Here is a 21508-nt window from a genome sequence, read left to right as displayed (position 1 = left end):
TGGGTCTAATGTGCTGATCGTACAATTATATAAAAATATGCATCTTTTTCCCCTCTGGATTGCAAAGCTGAATATGTGCCTATATATCTGATCAATACAAACCCCAATATTCATCTGTAGCCACCATCCCGAAATGTCTGGTTGGTACTTTTGAAATTTAGCAGAGCTGACTTCACAGGTTACACATTTGACTTTTTTTTTTCCAAGCCCTGGATATATAGACTCCTAGTTTTTTTGTCTGTTTCCCAGCAGATAACCAATCCAATTCCCTGTCCACACCAAGGGGTCCTAGCTCAACAGGGTCCATATGTAGTGTTAGCGTTCTCTTTCTTCCTCAATTATAATTAATTTCTCCCTTCTCCAGTTATGGGGTCAATTATATGTTGAATGTGGGCGTGGATATTTCCCCTCTTCCAGAAACCAGAGAAAAGTTATACACCAGTACTAATGGGTGGGAGATAAATACTTACTGGAAAGCTGCAGTGTAATCTGTCTCTCTCTGCTCCTCCGCTCCATAGACTTCAATAGGCAGTAGTAATGTGGTACGGTTACCTGGCATTCCCTCTTGGTTTTGATGAACACTGATTTTAGTTGTTTTTCAGAGTGGATGATTTGTTTAGGAGTCAGGAACATGGCTCATAAAAGGATAAAGGGGCAGATTCACCTTTTATAGCACAGTTTCTTACTTTCTTGTACTATTGATTTATGCAAAGTATATTGAAAAAATAGCGTCCGTTTAAAGGTGATTTACAATGTCTATGTATATTTTTATGCTTGCACGTCTTCTTTCCCGGAGTACATTATGATTAATGGCTTTTCTGGAACTTATTTGCCAACACATTTGTTTTGTAGTAATGTCTTTGGTTAGGATCGTGCTTCCTCTGATCTGTATGTCTGGGTTATACCAAATGTTGGGAGAATTAAGAGTGACAGTAAGTGAGTATCTGTACAGGAAATTGTGCGCAGCGTCTGCAGACGGGGAGCAGGTTCATTGCTCCGGCCCTTATCACTACATGTGTTTACACTTATTGTCCTCGTATGTGGTGGTCTTCCACTCACTAGTATCACTATATACATCTAGGCGGGCACCTATCCCTAGCGGTTACTTTTTTTTTTGTAGGCTTTTTGTTAATGCTGTTATATTTTTGTCTACAGTATGCCATATGGATATATTGGGATACAATACTTAAACCCCCCTGTAAGCAGTAGACTGCTATCAGACGACTAATATTCAGCCGACATACATCTTGGCCGTCTTTCATACACAGGAGCACTTCTGTATGAGGGAGTCGTGACCAGACATGTCTGCCCTGCAGTTTTTTAAAACTTCCGGCCTCTCGCCGCCGGTGGATAACTTCTGGCCTCTCGCTCCCTGGTGCATAACTTCTGGCCTCTCATCACCCGGTGTATAACGTCCGTCCTCGCGTCTCCCGCTGTATAACTTTTTGCCTCTCGCCCCCACGCGGTGTATAAATTCTGGCCTGTCGCCCCCACACGGTGTTAGAACGTCCGGCCTCTCGCCCCCCACACGGTGTTAGAACGTCCGGCCTCTCGCCCCCCACACGGTGTTATAACGTCCGGCCTCTGACCCCCACACGGTGTTATAACATCCGGCCTCTGGCCCCCCACACGGTGTTATAACGTCCGGCCTCTGGCCCCCCACACGGTGTTATAACGTCCGGCCTCTCGACCCCCACACGGTGTATAACGTCCGGCCTCTCGCCCCCCACACGGTGTATAACGTCCGGCCTCTCGCCCCCCACACGGTGTATAACGTCCGGCCTCTCGCCCCCCACACGGTGTATAACGTCCGGCCTCTCGCCCCCCACACGGTGTATAACGTCCGGCCTCTCGCCCCCCACACGGTGTATAACGTCCGGCCTCTCGCCCCCCACACGGTGTATAACGTCCGGCCTCTCGCCCCCCACACGGTGTATAACGTCCGGCCTCTCGCCCCCCACACGGTGTATAACGTCCGGCCTCTCGCCCCCCACACGGTGTATAACGTCCGGCCTCTCGCCCCCCACACGGTGTATAACGTCCGGCCTCTCGCCCCCCACACGGTGTATAACGTCCGGCCTCTCGCCCCCCACACGGTGTATAACGTCCGGCCTCTCGCCCCCCACACGGTGTATAACGTCCGGCCTCTCGCCCCCCACACGGTGTATAACGTCCGGCCTCTCGCCCCCCACACGGTGTATAACGTCCGGCCTCTCGCCCCCCACACGGTGTATAACGTCCGGCCTCTCGCCCCCCACACGGTGTATAACGTCCGGCCTCTCGCCCCCCACACGGTGTATAACGTCCGGCCTCTCGCCCCCCACACGGTGTATAACATCAAGCCCCGTACCGTGCTGTCCACCTTTACAAACAAGTGACAGAACGGTTGGTGGTGCAGAGCTCACAGATACCAGCGCAGTCCTGTAATAGGAGCCACCTGCGTAACAAGTTAGTTCCTGACCTTATTTCCCTCCATAATCTCCCATCACCTGTGAGTGATTTCATAGAGAAGTGGAAGGAACCGCAGTAATTCTGTATGTGGTCTCCACTTTGTGGCTGAGTGCTGAGGAGCAGAAAAGTCACCTACGCTCTACCAACCCCATAACTGCAGAGTCCAGACCTTCTCTGGTAACATCAGCACAAGCACCGCGCCTCCGCCGGGAGCTTCATGGCCGAGCAGCTGCAGCAGCCGTACATCACCAAGCACAATACTGAGCGTTGGATGGAGCGGTGTAATGATTGGGGGAGTTTAATGTGGAAGAACGCGACCGGCCGCACAGACCTCAACCTCATTCTGCGCCTTTGCTTTGGGATGAACTAGAACGGAGCTTGTGAACCCGGCCTCTCCTCCAGCATCAGTTGGTAGCAAAAAAAATAAATAAAAAATGCACTATTGCATAAGGAAAAACTCCCCAAGCACTGCAAAGTCTTACAGAAAGTCTTCCCGGAAGACTTGAGGCTGCTATAGCTGCAATGGGACTGACTTCATATTAATTCCTGTAGATTTTTGGAAGATCCTAAACTTTCTGCCGGTGTAATGTGGAGGGAGCGCAATAGTTTGTTTTTCTTATAATGCATTTCTATTTATATAATTTACACTTTGATCCCTTTCCAGCTCCTGATTATATCCAGAATGGTTGGGCTTTACTTCACCTGCTTTGTGTGTTTATTTTTTGCCATAATACAGCGCCGATCCCCTCCCCCAACCATCGAGAGACACTTTCTGTGGTCATAATAATGTAATAAGTGTATATTCTGGTTCCTGTTTTTTGGCTGATGACTTCACGGTGCCTTGTTTAGTGTCTTCAGCAGTTTTTTTCCTTCCTCTTTTTTTGCTTTGTACTTTGTGCTGTTTATCTGGGTGATTATTCCTGTGGACAGCAGCGTCTAGTCAGTTTATTCAATTCAACCTTTTTGGTCAGCGCCTCTATCATCTGATGTATCAGTGGCCCAGACTCGCTGATGAAACCGCACTGTCCCTGTGTCTTCAGTCATGCATTACAGGTCTGCATTGTGAATACGTTTTCTGCAAGCTGTCTTTTCAAACTGCTCTGCCCCGGGCCTCATGGGCTTCCCTCTGCCCCGGGCCTCATGGGCTTCCCTCTGCCCCGGGCCTCATGGGCTTCCCTCTGCCCCGGGCCTCATGGGCTTCCCTCTGCCCCGGGCCTCATGGGCTTCCCTCTGCCCCGGGCCTCATGGGCTTCCCTCTGCCCCGGGCCTCATGGGCTTCCCTCTGCCCCGGGCCTCATGGGCTTCCCTCTGCCCCGGGCCTCATGGGCTTCCCTCTGCCCCGGGCCTCATGGGCTTCCCTCTGCCCCGGGCCTCATGGGCTTCCCTCTGCCCCGGGCCTCATGGGCTTCCCTCTGCCCCGGGCCTCATGGGCTTCCCTCTGCCCCGGGCCTCATGGGCTTCCCTCTGCCCCGGGCCTCATGGGCTTCCCTCTGCCCCGGGCCTCATGGGCTTCCCTCTGCCCCGGGCCTCATGGGCTTCCCTCTGCCCCGGGCCTCATGGGCTTCCCTCTGCCCCGGGCCTCATGGGCTTCCCTCTGCCCCGGGCCTCATGGGCTTCCCTCTGCCCCGGGCCTCATGGCGCTTCCCTCTGGCCCGGGCCTCTGGCGCTTCCCCCTGCCCTACAGTGTGTGTGTGTGTGTGTGTGTGTGTGTATATCAGTGCCTACAAGTAGTATTCAACCCCCTGCAGATTTAGCAGGTTTACACATTCGGAATTAACTTGGCATTGTGACATTTGGACTGTAGATCAGCCTGGAAGTGTGAAATGCACTGCAGCAAAAAAGAACGTTATTTCTTTTTTTTTTTTTTTAAATTGTGAAAAGTTTATTCAGAGGGTCATTTATTATTCAACCCCTCAAACCACCAGAATTCTGTTTGGTTCCCCTAAAGTATTAAGAAGTATTTCAGGCACAAAGAACAATGAGCTTCACATGTTTTGGATTAATTATCTCTTTTTCCAGCCTTTTCTGACTAATTAAGACCCTCTCCAAACTTGTGAACAGCACTCATACTTGGTCAACATGGGAAAGACAAAGGAGCATTCCAAGACCATCAGAGACAAGATCGTGGAGGGTCACAAGGCTGGCAAGGGGTACAAAACCCTTTCCAAGGAGTTGGGCCTACCTGTCTCCACTGTTGGGAGCATCATCCGGAATTGGAAGGCTTATGGAACTACTGTTAGCCTTCCACGGCCTGGACAGCCTTTGAAAGTTTCCACCCGTGCCGAGGCCAGGCTTGTCCGAAGAGTCAAGGCTAACCCAAGGACAACAAGGAAGGAGCTCCGGGAAGATCTCATGGCAGTGGGGACATTGGTTTTAGTCAATACCATAAGTTACGTACTCCACCGCAATGGTCTCCATTCCAGACGAGCCCGTAAGGTACCGTTACTTTCAAAGCGTCATGTCAAGGCTCGTCTACAGTTTGCTCATGATCATTTGGAGGACTCTGAGACAGACTGGTTCGAGGTTCTCTGGTCTGATGAGACCAAGATCGAGATCTTTGGTGCCAACCACACACGTGACGTTTGGAGACTGGATGGCACTGCATGCGACCCCAAGAATACCATCCCTACAGTCAAGCATGGTGGTGGCAGCATCATTCTGTGGGGCTGTTTCTCAGCCAAGGGGCCTGGCCATCTGGTCCGCATCCATGGGAAGATGGATAGCACAGCCTACCTGGAGATTTTGGCCAAGAACCTCCGCTCCTCCATCAAGGATCTTAAGATGGGTCATCATTTCATCTTCCAACAAGACAACGACCCAAAGCACACAGCCAAGAAAACCAAGGCCTGGTTCAAGAGGGAAAAAATGAAGGTGTTGCAGTGGCCTAGTCAGTCTCCTGACCTTAACCCAATTGAAAACTTGTGGAAGGAGCTCAAGATTAAAGTCCACATGAGACACAGAAAGAACCTAGATAACTTGGAGAAGATCTGCATGAAGGAGTGGGCCAAGATAACTCCAGAGACCTGTGCCGGCCTGATCAGGTCTTATAAAAGACGATTATTAGCTGTAATCGCAAACAAGGGTTATTCCACAAAATATTAAACCTAGGGGTTGAATAATAATTGACCCACACTTTTATGTTGAAAATTTATTAAAAGTTAACTGAGCAACATAACTTGTTGGTTGGTTGAATACTACTTGTAGGCACTGTATATGTATGTATGTGTATGTCTATATATGTGTATATATATGTGTGTGTGTTTTAATAAATATATATTAATAAATAATTTTTTTGTGACGATTGTATTTTTCTGCAATTTATATTACGGCAATTTATAAACATTCTGAAATGACTTTGGTCATCAGCATCGGTGTGGTCGCTGACATATTGCACATTTGCGCAGCGTCTCTTTTGCGGTCGTGACTCAGATGATCGCTGTCACTATGTGACATGCCGGGCGTAATGTGTATGTTTAGTGCTCCTACTTTTACTAATGGATTTCCAAGAGCTGTGGCCTCTCCTCTCAGTGTATGTTTTAGCAGCCGCTTTGCCAGAACTGTAAGTCGCCCACACGTCATTTGTTGAACAGTAGGATAATAGGAAGGGTCCGGGGTTTACAGATCTGTCATAGCGCAGAGGAAGGAGAGCATGAACTCATTTCTGTGGCAGGTTTCCTGACATCTGGAGAAGACGGCCGGCTTCCTGCTTCCCCACATATCTCCGCACCATGCTATATAAAGCTCCGCGCCGTTCCCTCCACACACCCATATATGTTTTCTTTTTTTTCTTTTTTCCATTCAATGTACCAATTATAGAGTGAATTCTGGCTATGGCCTTGGTGACTCTGGTGTTACTACACCCATGACTAATCTGTCATGATCCATTGATTATGGACTTGGGGGCTATTGACGTTACGTTTTGTTTTCTCTCTCCATTTACACTGGGAAGAAAGCTCCCGGCGTATTTAACTCTCGGCTGTGACAGATGCCAAACAATCACCAGTGACAACAATGATTTTTAGGCCCACATAAATGATTATATTTATTCGCCTGGTCACTGATTCCTATTACATTCACATGGGTCATTATTTGGGTATGAGTGTTTTTACAACTGCTTGTTTGGCCCCTGGAAAGCACCTTTAAAGCGCACCAATCACCAGGATTTTCCTGTATAAGTTAGTACCAGTATAGCACTGGCTTTATCAGGCTGATTCTATACATACCTTTAGTTGTCAGATTGGATGTAGAGTTTTTGAAGCACAAGCAAGTAAAGTTTTTAACATGAGCAGCTTTTTGATTGACAGCAGCTGCTGATCAATTGATAGCTGGGTGGAAATTCATAGTGATTCGCAGCCCCGCCTGTTGTCCCCCCCCCAATCTGTTATTTATGCTAATTTTTATAGAAGCGGTTTCTAGGTGGCTAGAAGGACCTTTGCTGATGTCATACCCATGTGACCAGAAGGGACAGAGCCTCAGCCAACAGAAAAGTAATATTGCTTCCTGGTATCAGCTATGTTGGCTGAGGCCCCGCCTCTTCTGGTCACATGGGTATGACATCAGCATAGGTCCTTCTAGACACTTAGTAAAACGGTTCTATAGGGGGAGGACGGACAGGCAGGGGGCAGGAATCACTATGAATACCCACCCCAGCTATTAGCTGATCAGCAGCTGCTGCCAATCAAAAAGCTGCTCATTTTTACAAGCTTTACTTGCTTGTGTTTCAAAACCTATACATCCGAGCTGACCACTACAGGTATGTATAGAATCAGCCCGATAGTGCTAGTATAGCACTGGCTTTAGGTTATATAAGAAAATCCTGGATATTGGTGCTCTTTAAAAAGGATCTGTCGTTTGTCAGAAAATGTATGTATTTAACCTGGTGTAAATGTTGCTGTTCTCCCGAATCCGGCGTTGTCTTTCACCTGAGACTCTCCATTCCTGAGATACGGCCTTCCATTGCCTGTATTGTCTGTTTAGGCAAGTGGGTGTGGTCTGGAACGTTTAATGAACACACCCCATTGGCTAAAGGAAGATTTATCTACAGGAAAGAGGAGAACATATCTTGGGAACAGAGCGAGGCGGGAACAAAAAAAAAAAAAGACCATGTCCGATTTGGGAGAAGAGTGACATTTACACCAGGTAACAAAAATTACATATTGGTGGCAAGTGACGGATTCTCTTTACATCTTACGTTTGCGGGTTTATAGCAGACAAATTAAGATGAAGAAAAATATAGAAATGAGTAGGAAAAATAAAAAGGACACCTCAGTGATGCCTTACTAGGTCAGATTAGTGGTCTATGGATCTAACCGCTATCTAGGTGTCCATAGGCTGAACCTGCTGGACTCTTGCGGTCAAAGAAATGTATTTTCACCTTTATATGACAATGCAGGATAAGGTATTAAATACGGATGATTGAATACCTCAAATATTCGGCTTCGCGAATATCCAACGAATAGGTCGCCGCTATGCGAATATTCAATGCACAATGTAAGTCTATGGGAAGCCCGAATAGTTGTTATTCGGGTTTCCCATAGACTTACATTGTGCATCGAATATTTGCGAATAGTCGAATAGTGGTGACCTATTCGGCACATATTCGCGAAGCTGAATATTTGAGGTATTCAATCATCCGTATTTAATACCTTATCCTGCATTGTCATATAAAGGTGAAAATACATTTCATGATTTACCTGATTTCTAATTGGCTTCATCAAAATAAATTGGGTAAACCAAGATAACTAAAGTACCCGTAAGCTGGAACAACACAGCACGTGGTTGACCACAGAATCGTTGTATAGCCTATAACTGAGTGTGTTTGTGCGTATAACATGTTATTATGGACTATGTTGACTCCATGCTGGCCATGTACAGTAAAGAGGACCTGGGTTATTTTATTCTCCCTGCTCCACTACAGTACTTTTGGTGTTTTAAAATCTGTAATAGGGTGCCGGAGGTGTGGGCGTTATCTAGTGCTAAGATTTTTATTTTCTGTACCTCAGGGGTGGTGCTCACAGGTTAATTTAGCAAAGCAGTATGAAGACACGCCCCCAAAGAATTGTGTGAGCCACACCCCCGAGGTACAAATTATAAGAATTGGCACTAAAAAAAACCTGCCCATATTTTTGGAACCATATGGCAGATATTAAAAAAAAACAAAAACTGGATAGTCAGTGGGGCAGCAGACAGAAGACCTGGTGACAGATCCTGTTTTAATAAAAGGGGTCTGGCTTGTGTGAAGGCCTTGCCCCTTTGCCTGGTCGGCAGATGCGAAGGAATCTGACTTGTTGGCCAGTCTTGTGACAGGTTAACCTCTTCCCTATTAACCCTTGTGTGTATCTAGCATTAGCCCATTTCATTACAGCAGGAGACGTGGCTACCACAGCTTTATAATTTAGCCAACTTTTGCTCAATTCAGGACATTTTTTATTAACTTTTTTTGCTTTCTTTCACTCTAGGATGGACTCAATTCCTTGGTTCTTGACCTCGACTTCCCTGCACTACGAAAGAACAAGAATATTGACAACTTCCTAAATAGATGTAAGTTCTTGTATCACTTTAATTCTATTTCTATGTTTTGTTATTTTTTGTTTTTTTTTCCTTTTTACTAGTTTAGTGCTGGGATGATTTTTAAATGGAACCTGTCAGGTGCCAGGAGCAGTTCTGGGTGTATATTGCTAATCCCTGCCTACCCGTCCCTGTATACACTAGCATAGATAAAGAGATCTTTAGAAAGTGTTTCTAAAGATCTTTTATCATATGCTAATGAGCGAGGGGACTAGTCGCAAGGGTGTTATATCCCCCGACTAACAAGGGGGGGACAGGGCTGCACAGCTGAATCAATAATGAAACATTAAAGAGAGGTGATGGTGCACACCTACTGGCAAACTGTCATAAGAAGAGGAAGAAGTAGGCATAGAGCACTCAACTCACCAGGTAGTATAGAAATAAGCAAAATATTTATTTTAGAAATATCAGTGCAAAGAAACACCATTAAAAACAATTAAAAACACCAGGACACCTGTCCCATCAACCAAACAATAAGGCTAGTTTCACACTTGGGTTCAGCGCATTCCGTCACTATGGAGAATAGCGCAGTCCGTTAACGCACTGCGCTATTCTCCATAGAGTTGTATGGACGACGCACTGTAACGCAAGTGTCTGCGTTGCATCCGCTTGATGACGCAGCGTCGTTATTTTGACGCTGCGTCGGGCGGATGGAACGCTGCATGTAACGTTTTTCTGCGCTTGGCGGAGTGTCAAAAAAACGCAACCTGCAGGAATCCGTTTGGCGTCCGTTGTTTTTATAATGGACGCCTATGGTGGCGGATTCCGTTAGAATGCGTCATTTGACGGATTCCGTTAACGCAGCTGTCTTTACACAACTGCGCATGCTCAGATGTGTAAAGTCAAGGAAAAAAAACTACAACGGATTCCGTTATTTTGTACGATCTGTAGCATGCGTTGTGCCACTATATGCAACCCATCCATTGCATGTGTCACACAACGCAATGCTACGGATCCCGTCCAACGCAAGTGTGAAACTAGCCTAAAGTGCAGATGCAAGGCACACAAATACATGTAATGGCAGTAGAATAGTAGTATATAATTGGCAAATACAAAGTAGCAAGACCTGTAAGAAACACAAGGGATTTCCTGAGGCAGGTAAAAAGCCCCTAACATACAGGTCAAAGAATAGAGATAATTGACCAAAGGAGGTCCATGAGCCAATAGCCACCTAAGTAGGGTCAAAAAATTAAGTCATGGGGTGTCAAGAGAAATTGTGTTTCTTGCAGGTCTTGCTACTTTGTATTTGCCAATTATATACTACTATTCTACTGCCATTACATGTATTTGTGTGCCTTGCATCTGCACTTTATTGTTTGGTTCATGGGACAGGTGTCCTGGCGTTTTTAATTGTTTTTAATGGTGTTTCTTTGCACTGATATTTCTATAATAAATATTTTTGCTTATTTCTATATTACCTGGTGAGTTGAGTGCCATATCCCCCGACTAGTCCACCCACAGAGGTGTGCTAACATGCGATTCAGTGCATCATCACCAGCGGTGACTCGCATACCTTTTTTCGCTGTTACTGCTGTTCAGACGTCCCCGGCACTTCTGGTCATGCGCACTAGACCTTGCTGAAGCCGTAACGCATACACCCGGCTTCATGCTGTGCATGACCGGAAGTGCCGGGGACTTCTGAACAGCGGTAATAGCGGACACAGGTATATGCATCACCACTGATGATGCTGCATTGAGTAGCATGTTAACACGCCCCAGAGGGCGGACCAGTCGGGTAACTAATGCCCTTGTGACTAGTCCCTGCGCTCATTAGCATACGATAAAGGATCTTTACAAATACTTTTTCTACAGATCTCTTTATCTATGCTAGTGTATACAGGGACGGTTAGGCAGGGATTAGCAATATGCACCCAGAACTGCTGCTTGTTCTGGTTACATAGGGGACCTGATAGCTTCCCTTTTAAAGATTTTCTCACATCTGCAATGACCGTAATACAGTATATGGACACCATGACGCTCTGCTGGACATCAATGGCGCCTGACAGATTTGGGTGACTTGGTTTCTGTGGCTGTGACTATCTTTGATACGTGAAAGATGGCTCTGCACGCGGCACCGTTACTCATGTGAGAACCAAATATTCTCCGATGTTTACCTCTAGTGCTGCTCAAATATTAAAGGGTTATTTCTATCTTCACAACTAGGATAGTTTTGGATAGAGCTGGTACATGCAAGCAACTTACAGCTTGTTAACCCTTTCAGCGGTTCTTGAGATATGATCACTTTTGGTTTGTTTACGGCTCATAACCTTGCACACCGTCCACCACTGCTAAACAGCAGATTATGTGCAGCGCTTGCCAGCTCTTTTCTGTTGAGCTTGTAAGTGCTACTTTAAAGCCCTCCCTCTTGTACCTCCAGTCCCGACCAGGTACAGCGCAATGCTTAAAAGCCAGACCGCAGCGGTGGTCGGTCTCCTAGGCAACGAGTTGTAAACAAAAGGATAGAAAAGTATTAATGTCTCAGCAGTTAATGCAAATTTTAACAGGCAGTAAATTGCAAAAGCAAAAGTGCAAGATAGGAAGTTAGGAAAATGCTTTAGTCCAGATGTAATACGGCATTTTCCCGCATGTGCTGTGTGTACTCTGTATGTAAGCATAGTAAGAACACTTAGTTTCTTTATGTAAAGGGCAATTTAGGCGCGTGATCACAGCTTTTACCTCTCTTGGGATTGCTCATTCATAGAGCGGCACGGTGGCTCAGTGGTTAGCACTGCAGTCTTGTGGTGGCTCAGTGGTTAGCACTGCAGTCTTGCAGCGCTGGGGTCCTGGGTTCAATTCCAACCAGGGACACCATCTGCAAGGAGTTTGTATGTTCTCCCCGTGTTTGCGTGGGTTTCCTCCCACACTCCAAAAACATGCTAATAGGGAATTTAGATTGTGAGCCCCAATGGGGACAGTGTTGACAATGTATGTAAAGTGCTATAGAATTAACAGCGCTATATAAATGAATAAATATTATTATTATTATTATTATTATTATTATTATAATTATAGAGAAGATGCAAGCAAAATTCGTACTACTTTTACATAGACAAAGCATGAATTTTGCACATCAATGAGAAAAGCCTGGAAAAAGCTGGGTGGAAGACACGTTGATTTTAATTTTTGCACAGTAAAGAACCAATATCACCAGGTTTTTGCATCTAATATGTGAGCAGCATAATGTAGAGACAGAGACCCTGATTCCAGCAATGTGTCACTTACTGAGCTGTTTGCTGTCATTTTGATAAAATAACGGTTTCTCTGCTACAGATCTGGCAGTTACACATTGCTCATGACTATGCTGGACTACTGCAGCACGCCAAGTAGTCCTGTAATGATAATCTCCTGCTGTTTAAACAGTGATATTATCAAAACTACACTAAGCAGCCCAGTAAGTGACACATCGCTGCAATCATGATCTCTGGCCCTACCTTATGCTGCTCTCAGATTAGGTGGCAAAAACCTTCAGACAGATTCCCTTTTAAAAGTGAATTACAAACTACCATTGCGTTCTAAGCTGGACCATAAATTTAGTCACTTTTTATATTTGCTACTGGAACAGAGATACTAAAAAATCTAAACTAATAGTGTATACCATAGGAATTGTATAACTTGCAATCAGTTCTTCACATTAAATATTGTAGGACATATTATACCTTTTTGTGTTCCGGAGTATTCCCTGTATACTCTCACCAGTGCAATAATAATGATCAATATTACATCACTAATCTATGTGTATGGTGTCATGTACTCAGAGTTCTGCATATTACAAAAGTCACATAATGCGAAGTATATAATAATTTATTATTATAATAATAATAATAATAATAGTAGAGGTCTACTTTATTTCTGAAATCATTCTGTCCTAACTTGTCAACTTAAATGGAATCTGTCAGCAGGTTTTTGATACCACATCTGAAAGCAGCATGTTGTAGAGGCAGAGACCCAGATTCCAACAGTGTATCCCTTATGTTACTGTTTGCCGCACTTCTGACACAATCAGAGCTTTTAGATTTAACATGTAGCAGAGCTGAGAAAGCCAACCCCGCCCACACCAGGCTCTATGTATACAAGGTCTATAGACATTGAGCTGCTAATCAAAGAAGGGGCTGTGGCACACTAGCTGACCTAGTTCAGCAGTGATAATCGCCTAAAGCTTAAACAAACATTGCAGGTAAACAGCATAGACGCATTGCTGAAATCTCTGATAACCATAATTGTATGCGATCTTCAGATTACATAGCAAAATCCTGCTGTCAGCTTCCCTTTTAAAATTGTACTTCAGCCTTTTTCAGCTGGTAGAAATGCTGCTGAAAAAAAAAAACTCGTCTGACTTTTTTTTTTTTCCCTTAAAGATGAAAAAGTAGTGGGCGATGTGCGCCAACTACAGATGAAGGCGGAAGATTATGATGTAGTGAAAGTCATCGGACGAGGAGCCTTCGGTGAAGTCCAGCTGGTAAGGGATGCTTTAGATAAACTAAATGCATAAAGCACTGGTGGTACTTTTTTTCTGTAACTCCTAGCAATGAGAGTACCAACAGCTGACACGAGGTGCACCATTGTCACACTCCTTAGCACACTGCAGATATTTGCGGTGCTCGCATGTACCCGTTCAGCTCTACACACTACTGCCACATCGGTTTGGGCTGCCAATCCAGCTTTACAAAGCGAGTGTCATTCTCTGTTTAAGACCCTCTTCATGGATGTATAAATAACGTACGTGTTTAACCAGTATCTGTGTCATCCATGTTTGCCACCAGTGTGCCATCCACGTACAGCAGATAGACCGTACACTGATGCCATCTGTGTGCTGTACGTGTTTTTCACGGATCCATAGACTTGTATTGGTCCTCGTCATGTGTGCTGCTGGGAAAAACACGGACATATCATCAGCCGCATCGATATAATGGGTACATGTGCCATCCGTGAAAAAAAAAACAACAACAAAACAAAAAAAAGGATGCCACACCTAGTGCAAACATGGACATGTGACGGGGGCTAAAAGGCTATGTGCGCACGTTGCGTACTGTCCCTACAGAAGTTTCTGCAGCGATTTGAACAGCACACGTGCACTTCAAATCGCTGCAGAAACAAAAGCAGATTCCATGCGCTCTGAGTGCAGCCCCTCCCATAGACAGAGCAGGGGCTGCATGCAGATAACAGGAAAGTAGTGACATGTCACTTCTTAGAACGCGCGCTTCGGGCAGCAGCCGAAGCGCTGCGCTCTAATACGCCACGTGCGCACGTCTCCTGCATAATCTTCATAGATTATGCAGGGGATGCAGGACGCATGCAGTTACCCAACGTGCGCACATAGCCTAACAGTGGATGGATGTGTTTGATTTAGGCTGCTTTCACACATCCGTTTTTTGCTCTGCGGCACAATACGGCGCTCTGCAGAAACACCGCAACCGGTTTTTTTTTCCGCCGGTTGCGTTTTTTTTTTTGCATAGACCTACATTAGTGCCGTATTGTGCCGCTTGGCTTGCGTTCGGTCCGGTTTTTGCCGCATGCAAGCAGATTTAGCCGATGCTGCGGCCGGATGGAACGTTGCCTGCAATGTTTTTTGCTCCGGCAAAAAAAAAAAACGCATCGCGCCGCATCCGGCCGCTGCGGCGTATTTTTCAATGCATGCCTATGGATGCCGGATGCGGCGCGATGCGGAAAAAAAACGCATCCGGACGCCACATGCGGTTTCTTCCACTGCGCATGCTCAGTAGCGTGCCGCAACCGGAAAAAAACGGACGGGCCGCATGTAAAAACTTATGCAAAGGATGCGGTGTTTTCGCTGCATCCGTTGCATAGGTTTCACAGCCGGATTGAGCCGCACTGCTCAAAGCGGATGTGTGAAAGTAGCCTTATTGGCTTATTTTTAATTTTATTCTTTTTTACAGGTTCGGCACAAAAGCACACAAAAAGTTTACGCAATGAAACTCCTGAGTAAATTTGAAATGATAAAAAGATCGGATTCTGCCTTTTTTTGGGAAGAAAGGGATATCATGGCCTTTGCAAACAGCCCATGGGTAGTACAGGTAAGGTGACTCGCACCCCAACCTTTTTCTCTATTTTAGGTAAAGGAGTTGTCGCCTTTTTAGAAATATTTTGACTTAAAGCTACCGAAATTGTATAAAAAAAAACCAAACAAACAAAAAAAAAAAGAGCAAAAATAAGAAAAAAAAAAAACAAAAAAAAAACAGAGCGAGGTTTATTTACCCTCCGGGTCCAGCCATAGACTAGTGTGTTGTACAATTTTTCCATATAGGTGATACATTCCTTTTAAAGCACTTATGGTATCATCAGAAAATGAAACTAGAGAGTAATGTCTGCTCACTCGAAAAATTGGGTGCTCAAAAAAAAAAAAAGTCAAATAAAGGTAGATTATTTTCGGCACACCATAGGTGGAATAATAGGAGTCCAAAGAATAATATTTGCAATAGAAGTCCACTTTTTATTTTTCTGCTTGAAAAATTAAAAAGTGGACTTATATCAACAGAAAATGATCTATTGTTTAAATGAAGTGTTTATGATTTTAAGTTCTTGTTTTTATTTAGATATTCCCCAATTATTTAACTAAATATATAACAAAAACATCTAATCCACACAGTCAAGGAAATCAAACCATAGATATCCATAAATTACATGTAATAATGAGAAATAACAAAGGGAAAAAGTATTGAACACATGAAGAAAAGAAGTTCAAAAAACCATAGAAAGTCGTGACACCAGCTGAAATCTCAGTAATTAGAAAGCAATGCTGCTACCTGATAAAATAATGGTACACATACAGTATAGTGTAAGAGAAACGCCGGAGAATGGAGGCACTAGTTTATCATAGGAGGATTGCTGATTTTTGTGGTCCTCTTGAGGTGGTGATAATTTGGAAGACTCTTCATCAGGAAGTCCATCTCTACGTAGACAATCAGAGCCATGTATGACACTATTCTCAGGAATACGCTCACGTGTCCACCTGGCAGCAAGCCCCGATGATGCAGCCACTGGTTAGGATGACATTTCTTACTACATAAGCTGTGGATTCAATAACATTGTTATCTCCTATTTTCATTGCCTGGGAATAGCATCCCACTTCAAAGACATTATTGGTGCCGATGATCATCGCCTTTGGCACCACATCTCTGGCGTCAGGTGCAATGTTTTCTGGAAAACGGTTTCTTATAAAAGCCTGCTCCTCAATCAAGTTGCCTTCGCCAATGATGATAAGATCTGGTTCAGCAAAAAATACGAGCTTTGGGATGAACAACCGTCCTCGGTCCTATTGTGACATCCCCTTTAATTTCACTTTCCACACAGACAACTGCTCCTGGGGCAATTTTAACGCTCTTCTGTAGCTGCGCCATCTTTACCTTTTATAAAATACTAGCTGTAGTACCCGGGCGTTGCCTGGGATAGTAACTGTCTCTGTCTCTCCCCCAGTCTCTCTATCTGTCTGTGTCTTTCTCTCTCTGTATTTGTATCAGTCTGTCTGTCTCTCTATCTCTGTGTCTGTCTCTGTGTGTCTGCCTCGTGGCCCGTCTGCCTCGTGGCCCGTCTGCCTCGTGGCCCGTCTGCCTCGTGGCCCGTCTGCCTCGTGGCCCGTCTGCCTCGTGGCCCGTCTGCCTCGTGGCCCGTCTGCCTCGTGGCCCGTCTGCCTCGTGGCCCGTCTGCCTCGTGGGCCGTCTGCCTCGTGGGCCGTCTGCCTCGTGGGCCGTCTGCCTCGTGGCCCGTCTGCCTCGTGGGCCGTCTGCCTCGTGGCCCGTCTGCCTCGTCGGCCGTCTCCCCACTGACATCTTATTACCTTGCACATAAGCTTCTTATACTAACCATGCCCTTTGTTCCGATATCAACCTCCGACAGTTGCTATTAATAGCTTGTAGCTCCCACCTCTATTCACCATAATGGAGGCAGGATTTTGAAGAGTAACTGTAAAGCGCAGTGTTAAATTTTCCCATTAAAACAGTGTATGACTTTCCCTGAGTCACATGAGGTGTTTGTGCAAAATTTCGCGATTGTAAATGCGACGGAGCGGATTCCTGTAGCAGGCGCACACACGAACACACAGCTTTATATATTAGATCAGCTGGTTCAACTGATGGCCTTTTAAAAGGTATCTCATTACCAAGGTGCCACACATGAAACATCTCATGATGGGTAAAACCAGTGAGCTGTTTCAAGCTCTTGGTAACCTTATTTGTTGAAAAACATACTGATAGCATTGGTTACAGAAGAATTTCTAAACTAGTGAGCACTGCTGGGGCCCCAAGGTGGACGTGGAAAGAACATCATTGCACTATAAACCTATGACCAGTGAAAAGAATTATCAGACTAATTGTATAAGAGCCAAGAACCACCTGTGGATATCTACAGAACGATCTGGAATCAGCAGGTACAATGGTTTCAAAGAAAACAATAAGCAATGTCTTCACCCTCCATGGCCTGTATGCACGCTCACCAAGCAAGACTCCTTTGCTGAACAAAAAGCATATACAGTGTTTAAAGTTTGCTCAACCTCATGTAGACAAGTCTGAAATACTGGGAGAATATAGTCTGGTCAGATGAGACCAAAACTGAACTCTTTGGATGCCATAATACACACCATGTTTGGAGATCAAAAGGCAAATCACCCCCAAGGCACCAACAGTGTAGTTTGAAGGTGGGAATATCATGGTGTGGGGCTGTTTTTCAGCATACGGGACTGGCAAACTTCATATAATTGAAGGAAGGAGGAATAGACGAATGTACAGAGACAGTCTTACTAAAAATCTGCTGCCGTTTACCAGGATGATGACTATGAAATGAGGATGAACATTACAACAATACAATGATCCCAAACACACAACCAAGGAAACTCTTGTTTGGTTTCAGGGAAAATAAAGCTGATAGAATGGCCGAGCCGATCACTGGCGCTGATCCAATAGACAATTTATGGAAGGAAATAAAGTTCAGAGTTCACAGGAGAACACTGGAGCGTCAGGACTTGAATAGTGTTTGTGTGGAAGAAAGGGCCAAAATCTCACCTAAGCAATGCATGCGACTAGTGTCTCCATATAGGAGGCATCTTGAAGCTTCATCACCAACAAAGGCTTTTGTATGAAGTATTAAATAAATTTCAGTAAGTGTGTTCAATACTTTTTCCCCTGTGTCATTTCTTATTATTACACATTATTTATGAACATCTATGCTTTGATTTTTTTTTTTTGTGTGGATTGGATGGGTTGTTACCGACATCTAGTGAGTAAGTCATCTTATTAGCATCTTTAGAAATATATTTACTTAGATAATTGGTGACGTGTTCAATACTTATTTCACCCGCTGTACATCACTGAAAATATTAGTTTATTATTAGTGTTGAGCGGACCCGAACTGTAAAAGTCCGGATCCGCACGGTTTGAGGGTCCGATCCAGGTCCGACCTGGACCCGGGAATCCGGCTGCACGATCCCGGTTCGTTTTTTTTTTTATTTCTTCTCTATCTCTATCGCTCTTAATCTCTATTGATCTCTATCGCTATGTCGATCGCTATGTCGATCGCTATGTCGATCGCTATGTCGATCGCTATGTCGATCGCTATGTCGATCGCTATGTCGATCGCTATGTCGAACGCTATGTCGAACGCTATGTCGAACGCTATGTCGAACGCTATGTCGAACGCTATGTCGAACGCTATGTCGAACGCTATGTCGAACGCTATGTCGAACGCTATGTCGAACGCTATGTCGAACGCTATGTCGAACGCTATGTCGAACGCTATGTCGAACGCTATGTCGAACGCTATGTCGAACGCTATGTCGAACGCTATGTCGAACGCTATGTCGAACGCTATGTCGAACGCTATGTCGAACGCTATGTCGAACGCTATGTCGAACGCTATGTCGAACGCTATGTCGAACGCTATGTCGAACGCTATGTCGAACGCTATGTCGAACGCTATGTCGAACGCTATGTCGAACGCTATGTCGAACGCTATGTCGAACGCTATGTCGAACGCTATGTCGAACGCTATGTCGAACGCTATGTCGAACGCTATGTCGAACGCTATGTCGAACGCTATGTCGAACGCTATGTCGAACGCTATGTCGAACGCTATGTCGAACGCTATGTCGAACGCTATGTCGAACGCTATGTCGAACGCTATGTCGAACGCTATGTCGAACGCTATGTCGAACGCTATGTCGAACGCTATGTCGAACGCTATGTCGAACGCTATGTCGAACGCTATGTCGAACGCTATGTCGAACGCTATGTCGAACGCTATGTCGAACGCTATGTCGAACGCTATGTCGAACGCTATGTCGAACGCTATGTCGAACGCTATGTCGAACGCTATGTCGAACGCTATGTCGAACGCTATGTCGAACGCTATGTCGAACGCTATGTCGAACGCTATGTCGAACGCTATGTCGAACGCTCTCGCGCGCGCTCTCGCGCGCTCTCTCTCGCGCTCTCTCTCTCGCGCTCTCTCTCTCGCGCTCTCTCTCTCGCGCTCTCTCTCTCGCGCTCTCTCTCTCGCGCTCTCTCTCTCGCGCTCTCTCTCTCGCGCTCTCTCTCTCGCGCTCTCTCTCTCGCGCTCTCTCTCTCGCGCTCTCTCTCTCGCGCTCTCTCTCTCGCGCTCTCTCTCTCGCGCTCTCTCTCTCGCGCTCTCTCTCTCGCGCTCTCTCTCTCGCGCTCTCTCTCTCGCGCTCTCTCTCTCGCGCTCTCTCTCTCGCGCTCTCTCTCTCGCGCTCTCTCTCTCGCGCTCTCTCTCTCGCGCTCTCTCTCTCGCGCTCTCTCTCTCGCGCTCTCTCTCTCGCGCTCTCTCTCTCGCGCTCTCTCTCTCGCGCTCTCTCTCTCGCGCTCTCTCTCTCGCGCTCTCTCTCGCGCGCTCTCTCTCGCGCGCTCTCTCTCGCGCGCTCTCTCTCGCGCGCTCTCTCTCGCGCGCTCTCTCTCGCGCGCTCTCTCGCGCGCTCTCTCGCGCGCTCTCTCGCGCGCTCTCTCGCGCGCTCTCTCGCGCGCTCTCTCGCGCGCTCTCTCGCGCGCTCTCTCGCGCGCTCTCTCGCGCGCTCTCTCGCGCGCTCTCTCGCGCGCTCTCTCGCGCGCTCTCTCGCGCGCTCTCTCGCGCGCTCTCTCGCGCGCTCTCTCGCGCGCTCTCTCGCGCGCTCTCTCGCGCGCTCTCTCGCGCGCTCTCTCGCGCGCTCTCTCGCGCGCTCTCTCGCGCGCTCTCTCGCGCGCTCTCTCGCGCGCTCTCTCGCGCGCTCTCTCGCGCGCTCTCTCGCGCGCTCTCTCGCGCGCTCTCTCGCGCGCTCTCTCGCGCGCTCTCTCGCGCGCTCTCTCGCGCGCTCTCTCGCGCGCTCTCTCGCGCGCTCTCTCGCGCGCTCTCTCGCGCGCTCTCTCGCGCGCTCTCTCGCGCGCTCTCTCGCGCGCTCTCTCGCGCGCTCTCTCGCGCGCTCTCTCGCGCGCTCTCTCTCTCGCTCGCGCGCTCTCTCTCTCGCTCGCGCGCTCTCTCTCTCGCTCGCGCGCTCTCTCTCTCGCTCGCGCGCTCTCTCTCGCTCTCTCGCTCTCTCGCTCTCTCTCGCTCTCTCGCTCTCTCGCTCTCTCGCTCTCTCGCTCTCTCGCTCTCTCGCTCTCTCGCTCTCTCGCGCTCGCGCTCTCTCTCGCTCGCGCTCTCTCTCGCTCGCGCTCTCTCTCGCTCGCGCTCTCTCTCTCGCGCGCTCTCTCGCGCGCTCTCTCTCTCGCGCGCTCTCTCTCGCGCGCTCTCTCTCTCTCGCGCGCTCTCTCTCTCGCGCGCTCTCGCTCTCGCGCTCTCTCGCTCTCTCGCTCTCTCGCTCTCTCGCTCTCTCGCTCTCTCGCGCGCGCTCTCTCTCGCGCGCGCTCTCTCTCTCGCGCGCTCTCTCTCTCGCGCGCTCTCTCTCTCGCGCGCTCTCTCTCTCGCGCGCTCTCTCTCTCTCGCGCGCTCTCTCTCTCGCGCGCTCTCTCTCTCGCGCGCTCTCTCTCGCTCGCGCGCTCTCTCTCGCTCGCGCGCTCTCTCTCGCTCGCGCGCTCTCTCTCGCTCGCGCGCTCTCTCTCGCTCGCTCGCTCTCTCTCGCGCGCTCTCTCGCTCGCGCGCTCTCTCGCTCGCGCGCTCTCTCGCTCGCGCGCTCTCTCGCTCGCGCGCTCTCTCGCTCGCGCGCTCTCTCGCTCGCGCGCTCTCTCTCTCTCGCTCGCGCGCTCTCTCGCTCTCTCGCTCTCTCGCGCGCTCTCTCGCGCGCTCTCTCTCGTCCTTCCCCGGATCGGATCCGGACTTCTTTCACAACCCGCGATGGATCCGCCGGACCCGGATTATGAGCAATCCGCTCAGCTCTATTTCTTATGGTTTTACAATGTCTGTAAAAAAAAAAAAAAAAACAAGCTGCCAACACTGGACCCAGATCTATCAGACATTTATGGATTGTTCAGTGGATGTGAGCGAATTTCTCCCCTATTACACTGTATATTCTAATCTGTATTGGGGGGGAAAAAAATCTTGTAATTTTCACACTGAT

The 21508-nt window shown here is 47.2% G+C and overlaps 1 protein-coding gene and 1 pseudogene across 4 annotated transcripts in view; one reads left to right on the top strand and one right to left on the bottom strand.

Moving 5' to 3' along the window:
• Positions 1-21508, top strand: part of ROCK2 (Rho associated coiled-coil containing protein kinase 2) — a 297338-nt gene that overhangs the window by 101518 nt on the left and 174312 nt on the right. For all 4 annotated transcript variants that reach the window (XM_075341111.1, XM_075341114.1, XM_075341113.1 and 1 more), the window contains exons 2-4: positions 8910-8991; positions 13374-13474; positions 14913-15050. In XM_075341111.1, coding sequence (XP_075197226.1) covers positions 8910-8991; positions 13374-13474; positions 14913-15050 — 321 coding nt within the window. The remainder of the gene's footprint in view (positions 1-8909; positions 8992-13373; positions 13475-14912; positions 15051-21508) is intronic.
• On the bottom strand, positions 15835-16379 carry LOC142295673 (dynactin subunit 6 pseudogene; annotated as a pseudogene).

This window comes from Anomaloglossus baeobatrachus, chromosome 3 (genome assembly GCF_048569485.1).
Source record: "Anomaloglossus baeobatrachus isolate aAnoBae1 chromosome 3, aAnoBae1.hap1, whole genome shotgun sequence".
NCBI lineage: Eukaryota > Metazoa > Chordata > Amphibia > Anura > Aromobatidae > Anomaloglossus > Anomaloglossus baeobatrachus.
This window is presented reverse-complemented; position numbering and strand designations above follow the sequence as displayed.